Source organism: Gavia stellata, chromosome Z (assembly GCF_030936135.1).
Source record: "Gavia stellata isolate bGavSte3 chromosome Z, bGavSte3.hap2, whole genome shotgun sequence".
NCBI classification, from domain to species: domain Eukaryota; kingdom Metazoa; phylum Chordata; class Aves; order Gaviiformes; family Gaviidae; genus Gavia; species Gavia stellata.
The window spans coordinates 57325444-57349291 of NC_082637.1; the positions used below are offsets into that span (position 1 = coordinate 57325444).

At 39.5% G+C, this 23848-nt stretch overlaps 1 protein-coding gene across 2 annotated transcripts in view; it reads right to left on the reverse strand.

Moving 5' to 3' along the window:
* Window positions 1-2246: 2246 nt before the first annotated feature.
* The window catches only part of HOOK3 (hook microtubule tethering protein 3), a 100811-nt gene continuing 79209 nt past the window's right edge, over window positions 2247-23848 (reverse strand). The window contains exons 17-24 of one of the 2 annotated variants that reach the window (XM_059834146.1): window positions 22489-22566; window positions 21715-21749; window positions 20812-20894; window positions 18728-18828; window positions 15570-15674; window positions 15380-15451; window positions 13692-13828; window positions 2247-5150 (exon numbers count right to left, since the gene is read on the reverse strand). In XM_059834146.1, the coding sequence (XP_059690129.1) occupies window positions 5135-5150; window positions 13692-13828; window positions 15380-15451; window positions 15570-15674; window positions 18728-18828; window positions 20812-20894; window positions 21715-21749; window positions 22489-22566 (627 nt within the window). In that variant the 3' untranslated portion in view covers window positions 2247-5134. The remainder of the gene's footprint in view (window positions 5151-13691; window positions 13829-15379; window positions 15452-15569; window positions 15675-18727; window positions 18829-20811; window positions 20895-21714; window positions 21750-22488; window positions 22567-23848) is intronic. The other variant, XM_059834147.1, reaches the window with a different exon arrangement.

Consider the following 23848-nt stretch of genomic DNA (forward strand, 5'->3'; position numbering starts at 1 on the left):
TTTTGCAGTTTTGAGATGCTTGTCTGTTAGGAAGGAGTAAAGGCAATTACCAGCCAGAAGGCAGAGGTGCTCCACTGCCTCCAGGGCCTCTCAGAAGACCTGAAACAGGGAAGCAGTGGATAGATTTGGTATGTATGTATGTATATGAAGACTTTTCCAGTAACATCACTTAATCTTCCTTTCCTTTTCCCTGACATACCTGACCTGCACTTCTGTTTCTGCCTGCTTTGCCAAATAAATGGGACACCTTGCTGTTCTGAGGCCATTTTATTCTTTAAGCTCCTAAGGAAAAGGAACTAAGTATGTATGCCCAGCACTGGTGGAAACTCCCCTCTGCTGCATCCTGTACTGAAGGACCAAGTGACACTACCTTCCTTGGGGGTCGTGCAGCGCTTGGAGCCAGTCTTATACAGCCTCCCTGCAAGGGTGGTGCTGGCTCCTGCTTGCAGAGCACAGTGGATGCAAATGTGCTGGGCTCTGCTTTGTTGCACAAAGGATCTCGAGACAGGCCTATGTGCACAAAGAGCTATATGCAGACATTCATGTGTAGAGCATAATGCTCAAAGTTACTTGTGGGCAAAAAAAATGGAAGGGAGGAACTGTAAAGGGGAACTGTGCAGCTTCTAGCTTGTGCTTCCACTGTATGTCCTTTTAACACAGCAGTGGCTGGTGCCTCCTTGCAAGAACATCTAACACAACACAAGGATAAACATGCTTAGGGTACAGTGGTAAAAGCTGCAGGGTGTGTAGGAGAGTACCAGTGGACGACAACCTGCAGTGCTGCATTCTCCCTGTTGGGCCAGCAACTGTGGAGGGGTAGAGTGAGGGGTAGGGTGGGCCACAGTTCCCCCCCACACCCTGTGGGACATAAGGAAGAGGATGAATAGTGTAGGGAGGTGACCATGGCCTTGCAGGAGTTAATGTGGAGGAGTCTGAGGGACAGAGAAGGGATGGGGAGGCCGGAACCAGGGATGCTGATCTGGGTCTCACACAGGGGGTGGGGGGGCTAGGCACCAGAAAAAGTACAGTAAAAGGAAGGAGAGGTTGGCAGTGGGGGACACAACATGACAGGAGAGGGGATGATGGTCAGAGGCAGGAGATGTTGAAGCAATGACCAGGTGAATAGGAGCAGCTGGGGTGGGACTGAGGAGGTCAGAGGACCAGCATCAATCACTATCAGCTGGAGGTGAGGCTCTGGCAGCTTCCTGCCTCCACCTTCCACTGCCTGTGGCTCAGGAGAGAGCTGGCCACCTCTTCTGGGGCTCTCTGCCTGCCCCCCCAGCCAGCAGTCACCTCACCCCATCCCGGCCCCAGACAAACAACACAGCAATGCTGCAGCCCCTGGCAGCACCAGCTGCCATGAAGGCAGGGATGCAGGCAGAGGGTCCTCCCATGTTTGCTCTCCTATTCCTTCTACAGAGCAGCCCCTGACAGGCTGTGGCAGGGTCTTCACGCATCCTTCTCAGCCCCACCACCATGCACGACACTCATGGGCTCAGCATCTCTTGCTGGCTGTTGCCTTCGCTTTCACAACTACCAACATTTACCCTGGTCTGACACCACTGCCTCCTCCCACCCCAGATGGCAACGCTGCTTATCAATACAGAAAGGACAATGGTTTCTGTCCATACTAGCAGCAGGATCTGCGCCCCCCCCCCCCCCCAGCCCTTTAGTTACCTCTGTAGCTAAACTTCCATCAGCAAGAGAAAATTGTATTACTTCGCCCATTTAGCCTTGGCCCTTTGAGGGGCAAACCATGTTGGGCAATTCCTGCTGTGATAGGGCAGTGAGAACAGATGCTTTCCAGCAAAAGTCAGGGGGTTTGTGGTTTCTGGTGTATTCCTGCTGCTGCCTATGTGCCATTCACCCTCCTTCACGCAGCCCCAGGAAATGCATTTCCACAATGCCATTTGTATGTATTTGTATATCTAAGAATCAGACAGACCAGCTGACACCAAAGCAGCCCAGGTGCAGCTGTGCTTTGTAAATAGTCCCTTTTTTTTCCCAGCTGTTCTGCAGTGACTGATCCCTAAGTGCACTTAAAGGCAAGGTTTGTAGTATCCATGTTATTCCCACTGGACTGAGGTCCCTGTTAATCACCGACTGGCTGCAAAAGCCCCCACTAGCTACCATCACCTCATACAGCAGAACAGCACTTCAGGCTCAAACCAGTAACTTTAACATGAACTGTGCATTGGCCTTGGTTTATAACCAAGTACCAAATAAAGGAAAACCAAGCATTTACATTTTATATAAGCATTTATTTACAACTTGTTTAACAACTGTACACTCTTCTGTCACCTTGGAAGCATTAGTGTATTTGACTGGGAAAAAATATTAAACCTTTTGATTCCAATGATCATTACTGAGTATTTTTTTGTCTATATACAGGTATGTATATTAATACTGCTACCATGACAATCTGGTAGTTACACAATTCGTAGATGAACTGAAATGGGAAATTAATGTTTTGACACTCTAGGAATCCATTCTTTTACAGAAGATATATCACTGGCAACTTCACAAACAGGTACTTTGATAACCGGTCAACACTTAATTTAGGACTGTCAAACAAGCTGCTATTAAGAAAGTAAAAGAGTGTCCTATGCAGCACAAATGAAGTTAGTATATCAGAGACATGCTGGAGATCACCTCTGAGTTGTGAGCTCGCAATCACTTCATGACAGAGATGCTAGGCTAACCTAATTAAAGTAGACAGCTCACTTGCTGAAAGTTACTGGCTCCACCTGACATCTCTCTGTTGCATTAGTGAACTCACACAATTTCTGTCAAGCTAAACACACTTACATACAAATGTCTTCAGACTCAAGAACAACTGATACTTAGTCTCTAATTTGCACAGACCATTTGGAGAAATGAGGTACTGCTCAGCTTCACCTCGGGACACTTGTGCAGGTAGGTGCACAAAAACACAGCCATCCCCTCCCGCCCTGCACAGAGTCCCTGACTTCAAGGATCCTGCACCCAGCCTGGCTTGGGGCAGGCTGTGGTCCCAACTGGAGCAGCACTTGCAAATGAGAAACAAACACCTTTAACACCCAGGAAAAATGAGTTTTTCTAACAACGCTTGCCCTGACACGTAACTAAGGATCAATGGCTAGGACCTGGAAAGACACAAATCCTTCAGCTCTCTGCTGGACTCAGTCTGATGAAAGAGCTGCTGCCTCTGCTGCAGGAATACCTGACTTGTCACCATCAAACCCCAAATCCTGCCTGCAGGTCACGTTCAGACTTCACTGTCCCAGGTCCTGGTGGACTGGGAAAGACATGCCCCTCCGGGAGTCTTTCTGGACTGCTGACAGCCAGAGCACCTAAGCAGCCACAGGCTCCCCCGTCTGGTACAGTATCCAAAAGGGAACATGCCACACATTTCTCACCAGCACCTTAATGCTACTCCTTCCCTCTCCTGCACAATCTGCTTGGAGCCCATTCCCACTTGCCCTTCTCTTTGCCAGGTGGTACAGAACCCCCTGTGGAAACAGAGGTGGGGGATCTGTCTTTTCTCCAAGTCACTCTGCAAAACGCTACTAACACAGCGAGTAGCAGGATCCCTGAGGACTGAATACATGCAGGTGTCTCGGCGCACAAGGTGCAGCTCTGCCCAGAACCCCACTTTACAGGACAGGAACAAGACACACACTGCGTTTTGTGACCAGAAGTGGCTGCAGAGACTAGTGGGCACAACATTTCTCCAGCATGAGGGTGTTCACATGGAAAACGGCCAGTGATTATGTCACTGCCTGAATAAGAAAAACCATTCTTGGAGTAAGCAGAGTACGTATGTGCTTGTATTTTTGCAGGATTAAGATCCAAGTGAGCAAGAATGGTGTTTCTCTAAAACTGTACTTAAACCAAACCACTTACGGTACTCATCATTCAGACTCTCTTCAGGTTTTCAGGCAAGTTCTATGGCTTGAAAGCCCCCTTCTCCGTTTTGTTACATACTAACTCCTATACAATAAACCTCTTAACTTACAACACTAGAGCACTCCCTCGTCTTCTGAATCTTGCCAGTACTGGATGTCCAATACAAAACAAAGATACAGTAGTACAAATGTGCAGATAATTAAGAATATTAAATAAGCAGCTTTTTAAATTAATATAGGCAGTACAAAGCATTTTGAGTTACACTGTCTACATATGGCAAATCTTATAGCTAAACTTCGTAATACAAAGAAACTGCCAAGCTAGTGCAATTGGAAATTAAATAGCTAAGACTGCGGTAAGGAGAAAAAAGGGAAAAGTAAGACAGGTAAAAGATAAACGACCCAAATTATAAACTGGCAAGGACAGACTGTATAATACTGAAAGTTTAGACAGCTTTCATACTTATCTCCATTCATGTTTTTTCCTCAGATTGTTTTAACCATTGTACACAGATTGAAAAAAAGTTTCTGAAAGAAACCGACAACACAGCTAAAATGCAGAGAGAAAAATACAACAGCCACAAACTACTCTGTATATACATAGTAAAGAAGCAGGCAGTGTCTGTGAACAAAATATCACCCAGTAGTTTGCCTGGCTCAGAGATTATCAGATGAACCTTGCCTGGTTTTCTAAGGAAGATGGGATGGCCAAGCAGCAATTAATTAGTCATTTCTCCAGGTAAAACACCTCCTTTGCTTTACTTTATTTATTTAAAGATTCAAAGTGGATCCTTTAAGGGTGCAGGTGCTTTGAAATTTTAACAGTAACCAAAAGGCGTTTTTAGGAACTCATTAAGACTAGATTTTTGTAGTTCAGTATATGAAAATGTTGCAGGAAGTCTGTATGTTAATACTGTTAATCAGAATTAAATAAAGTGGATAGGTGGAAGTAAAATGGAGAGCTGACAGTGCTCTGTCAGTTTGCAGAACGCCTCCTGTCGAGTTCTGAATACTGGATTTCCTCTCTTCTAGCCTCATAGGAGACTTTCTGTGAAGAGACAGAGTAAATGGAAGCGGGAAATGGGAAAGCCACTCCCCAGGATGGTAAGCTTCTCTGCAAGTAGATCTCCCTTTGAAATCAGATGGCCATGAGTCTTAAGTGTAGAACTGGTTAAGTTTTGGTTATGCAGTCTGGACAGAAAAGCAAGTCATGCACTGAACAGTCCCTGTTATAATAATGCTGCAGGTCATGCAACCACATCACTGCAAATAAAAGAATAAAGAAGAAAGTTAAAAAGCAGGTAACATATTACTGTTAAAAAAACCCAGAGAACAGAACAGGTATTTTTCAGAGCAGTTTAGTAAGGCCATCTCTGCTTATGAGTTGTGCAAATTCATGGGGAACACATCTTTGCCAGAGCAACTCTTCATATTAACAGGAAGGTTACATGCCAATAATTGGAAAGAGCAACAAACCAGACTTGAACAATGTCCAAAGTTAGACATAATTCAGACAAATTTAAACACTTCTGAGTGAAGTCCTTCAGGGCACCATTCTCAACGAACACAGTTATAGAAACTAAGTTTACACAGTGATGAAAAAGTCTCAGGCATTCCTGCTGTCTGTGAGTACAACAGTTAAAAACCCAAAGCATTACTAAGTGAAAGGTGCCTGTCCAATACTGTGTGTGGTTATATACTAAAAGACAATCAGGGTCATAATGACCCTGTCTGAGCCTTCGAACTCTGAGCACCAGCGAAGACTCTAAGCGTTGGTATTTCACCAAAGCTCATCCTGTGTGTGAGGCTACAACAGCATCACTGCCACACTACACTGGCAAGTTCTACTCATTGCATGCAAATACAGGTTTGAATTGCAAGAAAATTATATGTATTCTTGTTAAAATAAGGTGAGTAGGAGCCACTGAGCAGCCCAAAGAGTACATCGCAATGCTGTGTAAGTGAATCTAAGTTTAGAAGAGAACTGGAGAGGTTGGCATATTTCTCCATCCTTGCTGATGCACCCTCTCTCTTGGCCAGCGTAACTGGATAGGTGGAATGCTCTACTAACAGCTACAGTGCTTTCAGCTTCCCTAAGTAACACAAATATCCCTAACACAGCATGGCACAGCACTAACCACTCGTTCTCATTTTTGCATCGCACTCACTGTGACATTACAAAGAGCAAAATAGCTTCACCAGACTAAAATCAAAGCATGCAAACTGTTTCTCTCCCCACTTCCTTCTCCCTAGTATTGCACTGGTCAAAAACGATTCTAAGAACAGTTCCTGTGAAAGGAAAATCCAGGTTAAATAGATAAGGAAGAATATTTACAACTAAACTCAAGGACTTATTGCAAAAAATCTGTCTTTCTGCTACAAGTCCTGCAGCTTGCATATCCCTCTTTTTTTCCTTCTCATTCACCAACCCAGAATACTACCCACAGTTGAAAAACAAATGGAAAGATAAGAGACATAAATCAAATGGAATAAAAATTTAAAAAATTAACACATTCAACACATTCAAAGCAGACCTTGAGAGTGTATTTTGAGTAATCATTGTCTGTTAAGCTTGCTTGGCACTGCTTGGATGCATGAAGTTACAGAGTTCAGGATTAATAATATGTAGATTACTGTAGTTAGTCTATAAAAAAATTAAAAGTTCAAGCTACATAAGCATGTACCTATTCTATTGTGCCTAAACAAATATAGTCTACTCCTTTAGTCTCACCTGGCTATTACTTAGTTCAGACTTATTATTTAGTAGCACTTCAAGTGTCCTGTTGCACATAAACAGAAATGACATTGCAGGTTTCTCTTTGCGACAAGAGTATTTTTGAGGAGTCTTATAAGCTCAGGACTGTATATTCTCTTTCAAGGATGTAACAAATTCATCTGACAGTGCCCTTTCCTGACTAGACATTCTAATCTTGTTCTAAAAAAATTGTCTGACAATTTCTTTCTCTTGAAGAACTCCTCAAAATTAATCAATGTCTTTTAAAGCTACTTGTTGAGGCAGCAACACCTCAGAAGGTAACAGAGATGCGAGATGTGTGGGTAAATTCACTCAGCATAACCTGTCATTGCTTCTGCAGCATCTTCAGAAACAGACAGTTTATGCAGCAGATGATGTGTCTATAGAGGAGTGACTTTCTCTTACTTCCTTCCCTTGCCAGTCCAAAATAGTCCAGCTATAAGTGAAGGCTTGTTGCCAGCCTGGGGGATTATTTCTTAGTGAGGCATTGCATTTCCCTTCAATATTCAGTGCCTAATCTCATTAGCTCTACTTCATTACAAGTGGTCAACTGTTTCTTGAAAACTTCCTTAACTTCTCACTGTCCTTTTCTGTTTTTTCAACACATGGAAGTTACTGGGACAACTCCAGCACATCGAAGCCACAGAAAGGATGGCAACCTTTTTCACTTAATCTAGCCAGCTCTGGAGGTACCTACCAATACCAATACAAGAACTTTTAATTCAGAACACTGCTCACACAAGTCAAATCTGATGCAAAAAAAACCCCAAAACCAAACCCAGCCACATGTCCTCTCTGAGCAAATATTTCTTTCCTGTTCAATCTATGTTTGGTCCTAAGATGGACCAGGCTTTCTCCAGCCAACAATCTGCTGTCTGTAAGCAGTACTTTGTAACATAACCATGACAGCTGTCAGAGCAATGCAGTCTACTCAACTTTCAAGTCTAACACTAGATGCTCTTCCCAAATATTTCTGCCAAGCTTCTGCTTTGAAGTAACTGCCTCCAGATTTCTCTTCCTGCAGATTTCCTAACTTCATCACTTGGCTTCCACTGCTAAAGTTTGTTTTTCTTTCTGCATCTATTCTTTCTATGTCTTTTTCCATGATATTTCCTTTAGATATTTTAAAGGAGCCTTTCAACATAGCATCTTCCAGACCTGTATTAACACCACTTTGCATTTTTATAACTCTTACAACCAGAGAATACAAAGCAGACTGTAAATTCTAAGAATTGTGGCCTTATAACTTCATGCTTATAACTATTCCAAAATTTTACTGATACTGGTAAATAAAAGCTTTAAAATCTCTCTCAAAACCACTGATACCTCCATGACATAGGTTTACTCTCCTGTTTACTAATCTTTGGTGACTGAGAACTATAATCTCTGCTTTACAAAATTTTAAATTACATAATGAATGTTATATTAAAATCCAAATCAAAAGTCTGATGGTCTCACTACAACTCCATAAATATTACACCATTTGGTATTTTCTCTTAAAATTTTGCTCATTTTCATGATCAAGCTAACAACACGAGCATGTTAACAAGGTAACAACTGGCCTTTATGTTGATCTTCTCTTAAAGTTAGGTATAATCATTAAGGATTCAAGTTCCTGTACCACATTCAAGAAGTCTGAGGTTGCTGTACCTGATAATGACAGCTTCTGCCTTATTCACATAGCTGAAGCCTCTAATACTTAATCAACTACAATTCAAAATTAATAATAAAAAAACCCCGAACAGCTCCAAAAGCTCAGGTTCTGTTTCATTGTTTTTAGATTAACGCCAAAAAGACATACTGCTCTTCAGATTTTTGTACTTAATAGTAGCTTGCATCTATCTCCTCCACCTTCAGATTGAACAAATCAGCCCTTATTTTTACTTACAGCCTGCAGAATCACTGACAAGCTTCTGCTCCTTGTCTGGAGCAAGGCAATGCAATCAGTCATGCCAGGACATTTTCTTGATTCTTTGAAAGTGAAAAACTGGAGGTATGGCTAGGATCCTACCTAGAATCTGGCATCTGCCACAAGCCAATAATATGATTTGGCTTGTGGAGATGTTCTGAGTGCAAGTGAGATTCATTACTTGCTCCTACACCAACCTATGAGATAACACAAGATTTCACTTCTTTCTCCCGATGCAAGGCACAAAAGTCAAAACGCAGTGCTCTTGCCAATTCAGAAGGGAGCTGGACTGCTCAGATTTGGGAGGGGATATGTGTCTAGACTGTGTGCAGTTTGTAAGTTCAAAACCTCAACCAATTTCTTGCTTACCTGATCTTTACATTTAAATTCAGCTCTTAATTTTAACAGAATGCTAAACGTAGCATACTGCCAGCATCAGGTAATACAGTTGTTCTAAGGAAGGGTTCTGAAAAGGTTTCTTTGTAAGTTCTTGATTTCCTGAGATCATGTTTCAGTCATAATCCAGCTACTGAACTACTCTGTAGGTGACGCCCCTGAAGTATGACTACTTGGCTTAGAGGAAAAAACACCACTCAAAAGTATTTCCTGACAGAGTAACCTCTTTTAGCTATTTATTTGCACAATAATGATGAGGAAAATGCCTGCAAAATTTGCTAAACTTGGAGATACTGATGTTTATCAATACAATATTAGTGCAAAACACAGAGTCCACATTCTACCTAAAAGAAATGTGCAAAAACCCGTAAGAAGTCAGTATTGCACAGCTGACTGAGTGCAAAAATACCTCCCTCATCAATCCTTGCAAAAAGTCAAAATATTAGGCAAGAATAAAAATCTCTGTAAAATGACTAAAATTCAGGTACTGTTTTGCTTCATAAGAAAAAGAAAAATCAGCCACATTCAGGACAGTCTTCCTCCAAATCACTAACTAGAAGAAAACCAAGTGGTAAAATTAAAATATTTTCCAATTACCAAATCTACAGAGAATGTCAACACATCAAGACAATTAAACCCACCAAAAATCACCCAGGAAGCTGCTAAGTGGATAGTTTCATACACTAATGAACTGAGGAAAAGCAAAAGCTACTTCCACATGTCAAAACACCAAGGAGTTTAAAATTGCCAAATCCTCTTAAATTTTCTTGACAGCTTGCACGTATCACTTACTATTTAAGATCATCATAAAGCAATAATCTTAATAGTCACTGTTAATTCTTTCATACACAATGAATATAAAATTGTCGGTGTTCCTTACATGAATATGAAGCCACAGAAAACCTGCAGAAGCATTACTGCTATCTCAAGTGACATAAGAACACGACAAGATTACCATTTGCTCATTTCCAAAGAGGTACTGAAAAGCACCTTGTAGCCATTATATATTTACTTCATTTTACAATATATAAAGCTGTGTGCTCTAGTCCTTTCTTTTCCTTTGCATTGTGGGTGGAACACACAACCTTTAAGTTAGATTACTTCCATTTTCACAGCACTTGGGAAATAGATGTTATGATCCAAGTGGTTAGGTGTTCCTACCAAGAAAATAGGGAAGTTGTATATTCTTTTCCGTAATGTCTGATCAGATATGCTAATAACTTAACCTCCACAGGACTGTATGAACTGGACTGCACACACACCCTTTAAGACCAGAAACTAAGCTTCAGCTCTGAACAGTGAAAATATTTGTCCATTTAACTGTTATCTTTTATTGGCATTAAATGATATCTCTCAGAAATATTATTCTGGGCAGATCCTCAGCACAGTGTTCAGGAATGTACTCTCATGAACTCTTCAGCATTTTTATCACTGCCCTGGTGAGCCTTTTCTCTTTTTTGTAGTGTATCAGAACAGGATCAGACAACTCTGACGTAAATAATCTCTGTTGCCCCAGAAAAAGTGTTACTAAAAGCTGCTTAGAAGTACCTAATGTATTGAGACAATTCTGTTTTACAGGCTTTTTTTGCTTATATTGTTTTATTACTGAAGATAAGACAAAAAGAGACAGCATTCATCGGTAGCTCATCTATACATGTGCTTATTCCCTGAAGTCACACTCTGAGCCCCTTCTTTTTCCACACAACTTCCAAAGCTACATAACAAGCAAAGAAAATAATGAAGCTGAACCCTTTCACTAAAGAAGCTGTTCTTGTGAGAGAGGTTTAATGATGTTCACCACCTGCATTCATCCAGGTCAAAGATTAAGAACTGATGTATGCAGCAAACAATAGAAGTAAAACACTGAAGAACAAGGAACTAAATTCCTGTTGATTACCATTAGAAGACAGAACAAATGACTTACTGGAATTGGATAGCAACAGAGTATATTTCTGTAAGATTGCAGTGTATTTTTAGATTTTAATATTCAACACAAATTTTGGTAAATACCAGAATTTCCAGAAATCTGTGAATTCTCAAAAGACAAAATGCTTGTTCAATCTTGCCTAACTATTACTATGAGCAAGAATAAAGCACAGATTCAATATTAGTCTTGTTTTCCTCTTTGATGCTATATAATGATGATACGTATTCTTGAAGGGAACTATAGAAAACACTTCAGTGTCATATCTTAAGGGAAAAGGAAAGACCGACCAGAACCACAAAGCAGAAGATAAAAGCCAACAACCACCAAGAAGCGAAAGAAGCCATGAGAGATAGGAAAGTAAAAGCTAAAAGCAAGGCTTCTAATCAGCATTTGTTCATCTCCTAACCATTAGGGGCATTTGCCCGTCATCAAAACTTTGGAGGCAAAATGGTAAACCAAATGTTAAAATAATAAAAGCAAGTAGTTTTATTCTAGCATACAGATTGTGTTCAAGTTATTTTAGACCTGCACCTAATTAATAGCAACAGGAAATTCAATTATTAGACAAAATTAAGAGATAAAACTTCCCGTTAAGGTCCTGGTATCCCTTGCTTTCACAAACAGGCTTTGGCAGTTTGGTAACAGAGCCAGACAGATTAAAATAAAAACGGAGCTTTTGGTATTCTTAGGTTGTTTCTCTGGGTGATATAAAACGCCAGAAACTCGAAGAACATCATCAAATCACCTCAGAGAAGTGATCTTCTTTGCTCCTGTTCACACATGGCATGCGGTAAAGAGTTCTTCAAATGACTAGAATGGATTGCACAATAACATCAGTAAAAGACGTCCCACATAAACTGTGGTCATCTTGCTAGATAACACATATGACTTCTTGTCCCTTTAGTATTCTGTACCTCAGTAAGAGACAATAAAAGGATTATCACCTCACTGAGCTACAAAAATTGTCCTAAGCTTCCTTTACATTGTTACCTTTCTGCACACAAGAAGATACTTTTACTATCTTATCTAATCTTGCAAGCATAGCCCAGACATGTCATATGTTGAATAAGTAAAGAGAATTTTTAGAAAATCAGTTTTTTCCAAATGTGAGGAATAAAAGACAAACCTGTATGCAGTTAATAGATTCCAGCATCTGTTTTCATATTACTGGAGGGGAAAAAAATCATAACTGATAATTTTTTTCAGACATATTGAATGCACTTCTTAGCCTAGATTAAAACTGATTATGTACTTGAGGATAAAACAGTGCCTAAAAGTGACATTCACTTGTTCCTTACCCTTTAATCTAGGTGTGCTTGTTTTAATTATTCTCATAATTCCACCCAAGTTGTGAATTAATATAGACCTTCAGATGACTAATAAATGCTAGTATATCTTTTCTCTAAAGGGATTTATGAAAAAATGTCTTCACTTGGGAGGGCATTAAAATAAGGTAAAAGAATAAATTTATAAACTAGACTGCATGTGTATTAGGATCCAAGCAGTCTCTAAATGAAAAATGTTTAAAACTGTATCACCACAACATGTATGAATATGAAACTCAACCAATACTCAGGTCCTCTGTGTCCGTCAATTCTTTAACAAAAATGATAGGGAGAGCATAGAATTAGTCAGGGAAAAAGCAGAACTTTGTAGGAACAGAACCTAAATTAATAGTAGGGGCCACCATCCACCCCACTGATCAACATGAAGGTGCTACAATGAGTGACGTACAATTAACGAGCTACACACTAAAAAGGCAATACAACAAGTCACAGCCAGTTTCCAACAAAGTCAGCAACAAACTCACCTCAAGGCACTGGTACCATTAGTAAGGCAACTGACACAATTATACCCTGAATCAATATACTAAAAGCAAGTCTTTTAGTAGAGGATAACAACTGCAACTCATTAACACCAACGTTATTCATCGGGGCCTTAATCCATTATGTACTGTTCATCCATAATTAGAAAATTTCAAAACAAATGTCCTTTTTAAATGGATGATGCAGTAGCATATTAGAGCATTCTAAATATTTCTCAATCTTTTTATAACATATATTAAACATACAGTTGACCAAGAAGAGTGGAACAAACCATTTGAAAATATTCAGCTCTGCCAGCAAAAAAGAGGTAACACCAGTAGATAAAGAAAAACCTGAAAAAAAAAAAATCATCCTGCTTCCCTATTAAATGCCAAGAATATTATTAAATGCCAAGAATAAGAGCAAACTTTGCACTGGGAAATTAAAAAAAAAAATGCATTCTTTTTGCCATGGGTAAGTGTTTTAGTAGCAAATGTATTTCACAATAATATCATATACTAATTTTGCATTTCTGTAATGCGTTTTCAGCATTTTTTTGAAGCAACAGGTTAGCACATGAAATAAAAAGCCTAATTCCCTTTGAACAAAGACAGTCTTATAAAGCGTAACAACCCTTATAGGCACAAACACATCAACTGTGACAGGAAATTTACATTGTTACATAGCCTATATGAAGCTTTTCATAAGAGACCAGGCTTCATACAAATAAGACTCTGTTATTATAGACCACTCCTCTAGATGTTTTCAAAACTTTGGCACATTGAAAAAATGCAGAGAGAGAGAGAGAGAGAGATATGGACTCCAAAAAATATAAGCAAAGGGCAGAACAATGAGCAACCGTAATAAAACCCTTTCCTGAACTGTAAAATAATAGCAGTAACAAGGGAGAAAGAGAAAGGCTGCTGGTTGATTTTTCTTGAATATTGTCACTTGCAACAGAAGTGGCCTGGATCACAGGGCAGTTTTCTTTCTAAGGGCAAGGCTTCTCTACCTTGCTGTTGCTGGCTGGACATGACCAGGGTAAGATCTCCTTGTGCTCGTGGCTTGCCTTTGCCTAGCCAGGAAGGACTGTCCTGAGCCTGTACTAGCCAGTCTATCTTCTGCTGCTTTCTTATGCAGAGTCATTCCCTATGGACAAAGAAAAACTTCTCAGTGAATGCCAACACAATAATACTGAACAATTTTACTAATTTACATTTTGTTTCTTATCTCCTTCTTCACCAACACTGACTAAGCTATTTTGAATTTCAAACATGAAGCGTCATATTTTCAAGGATAAAGCTAAGATATTCTTCCTAACTCTTTCTGTGGTGTTTTGGTTTTTTTTTTTCCTTGCCCCGCCCCCCCCCCCCCCCCGCCCAGTCATTGTCCGAGTTTGGAGTAACTGTTGAGAATCAGGTCCCCCGGTGTCCCAGATGTGAACATATGCTTCTCCACATAAACACATGCTAATCGGATGAGTCTTTTTCGAAGTGCTTCCCCTCCCCATCCTGGCCCCCCTTTAGCATGTTGAGCTAGAAGAGTACTTTTCTTCTGAAAATTAAAGTATTGTCATCCTCTCTGAAAATACCAGCTTATATGGCAGAGGCACATCTTGAGATAAAGTATGTTTTCAGCAGGAGTAAATGTAAGGAGGAAATGTGGGAAGCTGTGATGGATTGTGTAGTTGTGTAAAAAAACCCCAGAGGCTAACTAGAGAAAGACACAGATAAAGCTATCAATGCTCATCTTATTGTTCACGACAGGCTATTGAACCACAGCTCTTAGCTCAGACTTTCCTTCTGCTTGTCAGTGGGACTAATGTTACAATATTGGTCAAGGACACTAGTCACTTGAAAATGCCTTCAGTATTTAAAGGGTTCAAACACTTTGCTTCAGTACCATTTTTGGCTTACTGTTCATGGACATAACAAGAACATAGAACAGCAAGAAGGAAACTCTTCCAAGGAAAGACAGGGAGGAGGAATTTGAACTCTATGATGAAGCAGAGTGAAACATGAATGTTACACAGGTCAGGGATTCTTTCTATCTGAAGAGCAGTTTCAATGCAGATGCACTCTGCCAAACAGAAGTCTTGAACACATTTGATGAAGGTGAAAAATCTCCCAGCATACAGGCCCAGCAAAAGCTGTATGGCTGCACAGATCACTTCCTTACGGTTTGAAGAATTTAAGTGAGGGTCTTGCCCCTGTGCTCAGCTTTTGCATGGGGCTAAACTTGCACTGAAGTTAAAGGGGTCATTTCTCAGAGCACTTACTACAGCAAGTAAGCTGTATTGCTTTTCTTGGGCCCCTGCATTAGAAACAACCGCAAGACTGGAGAGTGGAGAATCAAAGAATAAAGTAAATTTGAGCACTGTAAGTCAATATAACTGAAGGGCTGGAATCACAAAACAGTAATCTGAGGTATTCTTCCCTCTGGAAAGTGCCGTTTCTGGTTTTAAAACCTGAAAATAACAAACAAGTTCTTTTTCATTTACCCCAAGGTTACCACAGGAACATACTCTTGAGATAGCTTAAAATTATTGAAAACCATTTGCTTCTGTGTCTGTGTGTTGGAAAATGCTTTTCAAACAAAAAAGCTATAAATGAATAAATACTGTTATAAACAACCCAGAAACAACTAATATTAATAGTTTCTTTCCTTTTTGTTTTTAATAAAAATTCAAGAGATTCTTACCATATTGTACCAGGCACTAACAATAAATTTCTCCTCCATTTCTCTTTGACTTTTTGTTTTTTCATATTCTTTCTATAAAACAAACATCAAAAAAGCATACATTTAAAACCGAAGTGTAACAAAAGTATTAGTCTATACCTAAAAAACAATGAGGAAATACGCATCTAACAGGAAACAAGGGGATTACTACCTCCAATGAATGAAACATTCTGTCGCGCTCCTGCAACTGATTTTTCAGAGCCTGAATCTCAGGAGCTGCACCCTGGTTCTGCTTAGGATCTAAGGTGCGGATGACCTGTAAAGCAAAACCAGTTTGTTTTTAACTAAATCCTGCAAAAGCAATCTAATTGAAGGGAAAGACATCAAGAAATTACAATCTTTTAAGTCAGGTTAAGAAATAAAAATATGATTTAGAACATGTCAGTAGTAAGAAATGACGCTCCAAAATGTGAAACAGAGTGATGTGCACTTTTAAGAGGCTGACTCCTGTAAAATAATCTTGACAGCTAGCATGACAGAGGCTCTGCTTCTGAACATCAGCCATGGTATGTTAGAGCACCTGAACTGGGCTCTCTTTTGCAGGACTGTGAAACAAAACTACTGATAGAAAAAAGTGACACCTAAGATGTTCAGTATCCCAAACTCACATATGCACTTCCTACCCCTAGTTGCAGTACCTTGCGGCCACAGTGGAAGAAACATTTTCTCAAAAGCTTCTCTCTTTATAGCTAAGGTTTACCTACCTGTCAATTCCTCCCACTTGAGGAAGGACTGCTTTGGTCCTTACGGAAAGATACCATGATTCACCTACCTGGAGTAGCAGATGCTGTCATTTCTAGACAGCTATAGGGGTGGCTTCTGTGAGAAGCCGCTAGAAGCTTCCCCTATGTCTGATAGAGCCAACGCCAGCCAGCTCCAAGACGGACCTGCCACTGGCTAAGGCCGAGCTAATCAGCAACAGTGGTAGTGCCTCTGGGATAACATATTTAAGAAGGGGGGAAAAACAACTGCACAATGGCAGACGGAGAAGCAGTAAGTGAGAATATGTGAGAGAAACAACTCTGCAGACACCAAGGTCAGTGAAGAAGGAGGGGGAGGAGATGTTCCAGGAACTGGAGCAGAGATTCCCCTGCAGCCCCTGGTGAAGACCATGGTGAAACAGGCTGTCCTCCTACAGTCCATGGAGGTCCATGGTGGAGCAGATATCCACCTGGAGCCCGTGGAGGACCCCACACTGGAGCAGGTGGATGCCCGAAGGAGGCTCTGATCCTGTGGGAAGCCCACACTGGAGCAGGCTCCTGGCAGGACCTGTGGACCCGTGGAGAGGAGCCCATGCTGGAGCAGGTTTGCTGGCAGGACTGGTGACCCTGCAGGGGACCCACGCTGGAGCAGTCTGTTCCTGAAGGACTGCATCCTGTGAAAAGGACCCATGCTGGAGCAGTTTGTGAAGAACTGCAGCCCGTGGGAAGGACCCATGTTGGAGAGGTTCATGGACAACTGTGTCCTGTGGGAGGGACTGCAGGCTGGAGCATGGGAAGGGTGTGAGGAGGAAGAAGTGGCAGAAACGTGTGATGAACTGACCTCAACCCCCATTCCCCGTCCTCCTGCACCGTTTGGGGGGAGGAGGTAGAGAAAATCGGGAGTGAAGTTGAGCCTGGGAAGAAGGGAGGGGTGGGGGGAAAGTGTTTTTTAAGATTTGGTTTTACTTCTCATTATCCTACTCTGATTTTGATTAGTAATAAATTAAACTAATTTCCCCAAGTCCTGTCTGTTTTGCCTGTGACGGTAATGGTGAGTGATCCCCTGTCCTCATCTCGACCCACAAGCCATTCGTTGTATTTTCTCTCCCCTGTCCAGCTGAGGAAGGGAAGTGATAGAGAGGCTTTGGTGGGCACCTGGCATCTAGCCACAGCCAACCCACCACAGATGTAAAGGAAGGAAGGAAGTTTTGCCAAATTAGGAACCTACTTACAGATTCTGATTTAACGATACGCAGCCATAGCAAATATCTTGATACTACCATGATCAGATGAATGAAGACACTTATAAATAAAGTATCAAGGTATAGTTAAGAGAAGAAATGGAACTATGATTGAGGCCACAAAATTGCCGTTTCAAAGCTGGTAGTATACCCACATTCTCGATACCATACTTAAATATTAGCCACCTTCTCAACAGAAGCATATATTAAACAGTAAAGGCAAAGAGAATGCTAAACTTCATCAGAGAAATATAATAGCTCTCAAAGGTGGTTCAGTTAAAAAGATCACTTTACTTGGAAAAAGCACCAACAAAAATGTCCATATTAAAACAGTTTCTAAACCAGTTCGCTAAACCAGAATATGAATAGAAATCAGGGGCAAAAGATGAACAAAGAAAGCAAAATCAAATTTAAATTGGTAAAGATGGCTCTGGCACATGTGTAATTACCTCTGCCTGTAAACTCCAAGCCCCTCAAAAAGAATAAGCAATTTATGTGAGCAGTTAGGACCTGATGAAAGCTGAAGTAGCTAAAAGCTGTATTTATAAAAAAGTGTATGAAGTTACCTGCTCCAGGTAAGACAGACATTACTGACTGAGCACCACAAGAAGCCTACACCATCCTGAAACACACACAAACAGGTCCAGCCACCTGTGAAGGAAAAACCCCAAACTTCCTTCTCCCTCTCTGCCAAACTGATAAAACCAGAGTTCGTTGGTCCAACTGTGCCTGCAGTTGGTGTTACTAAGCTATCTTTGTGTGTACAAAGAGGTACAACTCTCCATAACAACTGTGCCAGAAGTCCCCATAAGTCTCAGCAAAAATGCAAACTAAAGAGTACTTTTGCTCACAGAGCTTCCTTCCCTTGAGCTGGTTTAGAGGGGTGGTTCTCCAATTCTAAAATACAGCACAGTACAGACACCGCTTTAGTTGATCTATATATTTGTCACTCAAAGACAGAAGTCCAGAAGAAATTCTGCAAAGAAATAGGTTATCAGAGCATTAGAAAGGGTTTAACACCCTCTCCTTGTCATTAGCCAACATGAAAGCGTGCTTAACAAGGTTTGTCTGGGTGACTCGCAAAAACCTGTAGCAGTGGGTATGGCATGGTAGAATCTGCAGCAGTGGATATGGGATAGGTAGCAAAAGGGGACAGTGGTGAACACAAAGCCAGGGAAAACTCTTCTACAGAATTAAATAGTATTAGGCACTGTAACAGTAAGAAGATAGAAAGAACTCACTAGTCCTTCCTTCTCCTTTACTTGCTAGTGTGTATACAGATACCACCTTTATTTTTATTCCTGCAGACTGGACATGCGGTGCAGTCTGTCAGAGAGGGATCATTAACGTGAAACCCATATACTTACACTTTTGGCCTTTTCCAAATACTTTTTGTATCGCTCTTCCATTTGCTTCATTTCCTCCTCCTTTTTCCGTAAAGCTTCTTGTAACTCCTCAATTTTGAGTGCTTTATGTCAGCAGATGCACACATTGGAAAATAACATAATTATATTATGTTTATTTTCATGTTTTTCAACAGACATTTAAGGCACAGCTAGAATTTATTTCAGTTACGAAAAGCTAACATAAGGAACCTGATGTAGCAGATACCGTAGTTTTAATTATTGAACAGCTCAGAAACACATTAAAAATGTGTACTCCTATATAATCTCATGAGATGGCTGTTTTGTATGCAAATTCTGCTTTTTTTAAAATCATGAAAATAAAGAGAAATGGAATCATAAATCAGTGCTGTTATTGAACACACTTAGAAAATAAGTTTACTAATGAATTACAGATTCCATAGTATCTTGGTATTGTAACTCAGATAAATATGAGTTTTCCTATTTTATGTAAAAGGAATAATTCTTAACAGGCACAACTCTTGCTTAAATCTGCTAAACTGTAACACTGGACACAATTTGTCAGATTTGTGACATGAATATACTCAGTTTAATTTTTCCCCTACATTTTCTTAAGCAGCAATGCAGACCAGTAAGACAATTTCATTGCACAGCCTTTTCCTCTGTTGATACAAGAGTATGTCAAGCCACTATTACTTACACATCTTCTGTACATCTTCTCAGATCTCAGAAAAAAAAAAAATCAATTGCATCATCCTGGATCAAATAGCATATAACATTGACATCTGGTTCTCAGACAATGTTAGATAATTGGCAACCCTCAGTTGATCTGTTTTGCAGCCTCATTTTGAAATGTTCTTTCATGTTTTTCCTACAGTTTTCTCTCTAAGCACTTGGAAAACACTAAGCTGGTAACAGGACCAAGTAAGATTTTCATTGATCAGTAAGAGGATCAATAGCAGATAGTCTTCAAGATTGCAAGAATCCATTTTTCCATTTTTCAAAATGTGCCATGATTCTTGTACAGTGCCCAAGCATTTTGACCATATCCAGGATAGTTAAAAGATTCTGAAAGAATAATTCACACACATTTCCTGAGCATGGGAAGAAAGGAAGACGGTACAACTATTTTTATTTTACCAAGACCTATATTTTTAAAAAGCAACTTGTAATTTCAGTAAACTAACTACAGGAGCCTCAATATGCCCTGATGTTTAGAAGCTAGTGAGCCAGAAGACTGCTGTTACACTTGCACTGGAGCTTATGAAATATTACAGGATTATGTGTTTATTAGCTACTCATGAAGTCCCTGGACCTCATTTCCAAGTGTTCTAACATTTCCTAAGATGTGGAACTTGTAACACATTCTGCAGTTTTAGCTCAACACAAATGAAAATTCTTTTTGGATACAGAATGTATGTAATGAATACTGAACTAATATTTCTATCTTCCTTGATCTCTTTATGAATAAAATTGCTTTGGCACAAACCATAAAAGCTGCCACTGGTTGCAATCTTTTGTCTTGTTCTATAGTAAGTAGGCTTGAAAAAAACCAATCTACCTTCTTCAATATTTCTCAGGAAAAAAGTAGCATTAATATGCTAAAAACAACTGGATGCTGGGTTCTGGATACCATCTGAGCAATATGACATATATCCTACATTCTCTTTGACCAATGTCTGAAAGTTTTTGCAAATTACAACACAGTTCTGAAAACACACTACAGGAATATATAGGGAGTAAAAATACCCTGGCGATGGCAGCAAGGATCTCCTAAATTAGGGTCTTAGGAGACATGACAGTTCTGAACAGCTGAGGTTCAGTAACAGGTATGAGAGTGGCTCGGTATTTCTGTGGCCATTGTCATTTCTTACTACGATGGTCTCTAAAATGTGATCCCTTCCATTTCAAGTGTGAGAAGCACCTTTTTGGTCACCGTAGCTTCCAGAGAAATTAACAACATACATATCACTGCCATTTAAAATGTAGATTTTGTTTATCTTGCACCTCCTATAGGTATTATAATTGAAGATCTTGCACGTGAAATACTTTACAAGGAACAGAAATGGACTGCACAGGTAACTCACAACTGTTATTGCATCTTGGTTCCAAATCCTCAATAATAGCTCGTTTCTTCTGTAGCTCATTGTTAGCTTCATGGAGCTTCTCACTGTTACAAACCATAAAAGCACATATTGTTTTCCTAATATTATTACTGAGCTTGAATGAACATTAAGTGATACAAAACATCCTCAGATACTGATATATTTCTGAGAGCACGATTGATTTTTGCTGTGGGGCATGAGGACAAATGACAGTATCACTATGGAAGTATTTGTTAAATAAGCTGAAAAACATTATGGTGTATGGAGAACTGTAACAACAAACAGCTTCATTCTCACTAATTATAAACTTAATTTAGAACTTATATTTAATTGTACAATGCATGCCTAAAATGAATACTTGTAATTGAGATTACATTGATAAAGAATGGGTAAACCCAAAGGCAACAGAAACTACTTTTTTTTTTTTTTTTTTTTTGCAAGCCAGTCAAAAAGCAAACAGCTCTTTACATTTTAGGGGAGTAAAAGAGGTGCAGAAATAGCAGAACGAAATGATAACACTTCCTAAAATGCTACCTTTTATGCCGTAAAGTATACTAAAAAGTACACAAATTAGCTTTGTTTACATTAACATGCTTTCCTCAGAACAAAATTACGTACTCTTTTTAAGTAAAGATTTACACAATGTTAAGCAAAGATTTCTAACAGCCACAAAATGATGGTTCCTTCATCACTCTTCCTGCTTTCACAAAGGTTTTCTATGAGATGAAAATAGTATCTGAACAGCAGATTCCCAAACATTCCCGTGTTATCTAATCCCTCTTAGTTGTGTATTTTCCAGATGCATGATTAATGACTGTCTGCCTTCCTTACCACATGGAAAACGCATTTCAAATGGCAAACAAAATAGGCAAACAAAATACTTACAGATGTTCTTCAAGTTTCTTTTTCAGAAGAATTGACTAAAATAGAAAGTTAAATATTTTATTTTAGTATATTGCGGAGCTTTAACATAATTTCAAAACTATTTTAATACATATAATTTTGACATTCTAACCAAAATTCAACTTTTTACTTCACTCAGTTTTAGATCACAACTGTAAAGCCATCCTCTGTGGTAGCAAACCTTCTCTCCACAACTGTGTAACTTTCCTGAAATTAGAGTGCTTTATACTCTTACAAATATCTTCCCAGGAGCTAGATCAATAGAAGCAAGATCCATAAACAACAAAATTCTATGGCAATTATTTTAATTTCTTTGGTTCTTTTGTAATTATACTTAATAAATTAACCTGAAATTGGAAAGTGCAGCAAAATTTGCTAGAAGAGCTGTCCTACCAATATTGCAATGCCATTTGCATGAAGACATGTAGCAAATTAGTTAAAGTGAATTCCTGTCCCCATAGAAACTAGACGGCGTAGAGTGTTTCTGGCTGGAGTATATCAGAAATTTTACCCTTTTTCTGTTTCTCATCTTTATTGGTTACAGACATGTAGAAATTATCATACAACTTACAGTGTTCCACTTTCTGGTTAAATCACATTTGGATAAGCTCGTTGAATAAAAGCTTCAAAGTAAATTTTATTTTAATTTTAAACTCACTTCATACACAGTTAGTATTTTTCAAAAAAAAAAACAAACCACCCAATAAATGTCTATAAATTGAAAGTAGTGTTAAGTAAATAGAAAGCCATACTCACAATAGCCTTGAGCAGAAGCCCATGCCAAGAAACAGAGATGTCATTAGTATAAAGCAAAACAGCAGCCAACAGAAGAAACTATTTAGAAAGTCATGAACAGAAAAAGTTAAAGCTATGCATTTTATCACGCATGCACATTTTTCTCCTCTGTTCTCATCATCACTTTCATCCTGCAACATTTTCTAAAACATATCACTAAAAACAAAAATACAAAAACAGTGAAGAAGCACATTTGTAAATCATTGTCTTTAAACCAGAATTTCAAAGGACAGCAACTGCTATTTTGGAAAGAAATTTTAAAACAAAAATCATACAAGTAACAAAACAGGAGAAAAAATGCAGACTATTGGGCTACAATCAAAATTAAGAGATGCATCTGTTATTGTGGAGTGATTCTGAATTGTGTTATTGCCACACTGATTGAATACCAGACAAATGTAGAGTATTTAAATCAGAAACTGCTTTTTTGGTTTGTATTTTTCCAGTACCAACCACACTGGAGCTCTAGCATGTGACTGATGGTCCAGAACGCTATCAAAATATAAGATAAAATCATCAACACAATTACTTCGTTGCTTTTTCTCCAATGGTCTTTCAACAAAGGTTTAGACACCTGGCCAACAGAGACAATTACCGTGTGCACCCAAAAATTTTTTAGCTTTGTTATAGTGTAAATACTTCAAAATATTGTCTTTGATCACATTCCTGGCTCATGCTCTTTCATTATTTCACAGTCGGATTTCCTTATCACACTGTAGAAAGGGGGGGGGGGGAGCATGTAAAAACAAGCCAGCATGACTCTACTGACTTCAGGGTCAGAAATTTGTAGCAGCTAAGGTTCTGCAGGCTTTGACCATTTGGCTTCTTTTCCAGTCCTCTGAAGAACTGCAGCAACACCACCTTTTCTGTAACAATAAATATTTGTATATGTCTGTCTTGGTCACAAAGCATTTGAACTGGCACTATCACTTACGTCTGATCATTTAGGGGACTATTGGTTGGTTTGGACAAGAAAGGGAAAAGTTGACAGCAGTGCCCATTTTCCTAAGGTAAGAAAATAAAAATTGAACTCAGCTTTTCTTTTGTGATCCTTGTATTGCACTTGGGTTTAGCTTGGAACAGACACAACTACTTGTCAACATTGATTCCACTAGTATATTTTCAGATATATTATTTGCACAGTTCCAGCACTGTTGTGGGAGTAACCCTCTCCCCTCTAGACAGATCATACGCTCTCACAAGCAAGACACAAACAACGATAAACAGAATACACAATTACAAGAAGCAGGACTTCATTTACCCAGAGTAATTCACCCAAGACACGAGATTAGGAAAAAGAATAAAAGGTAAAATGTGTGAT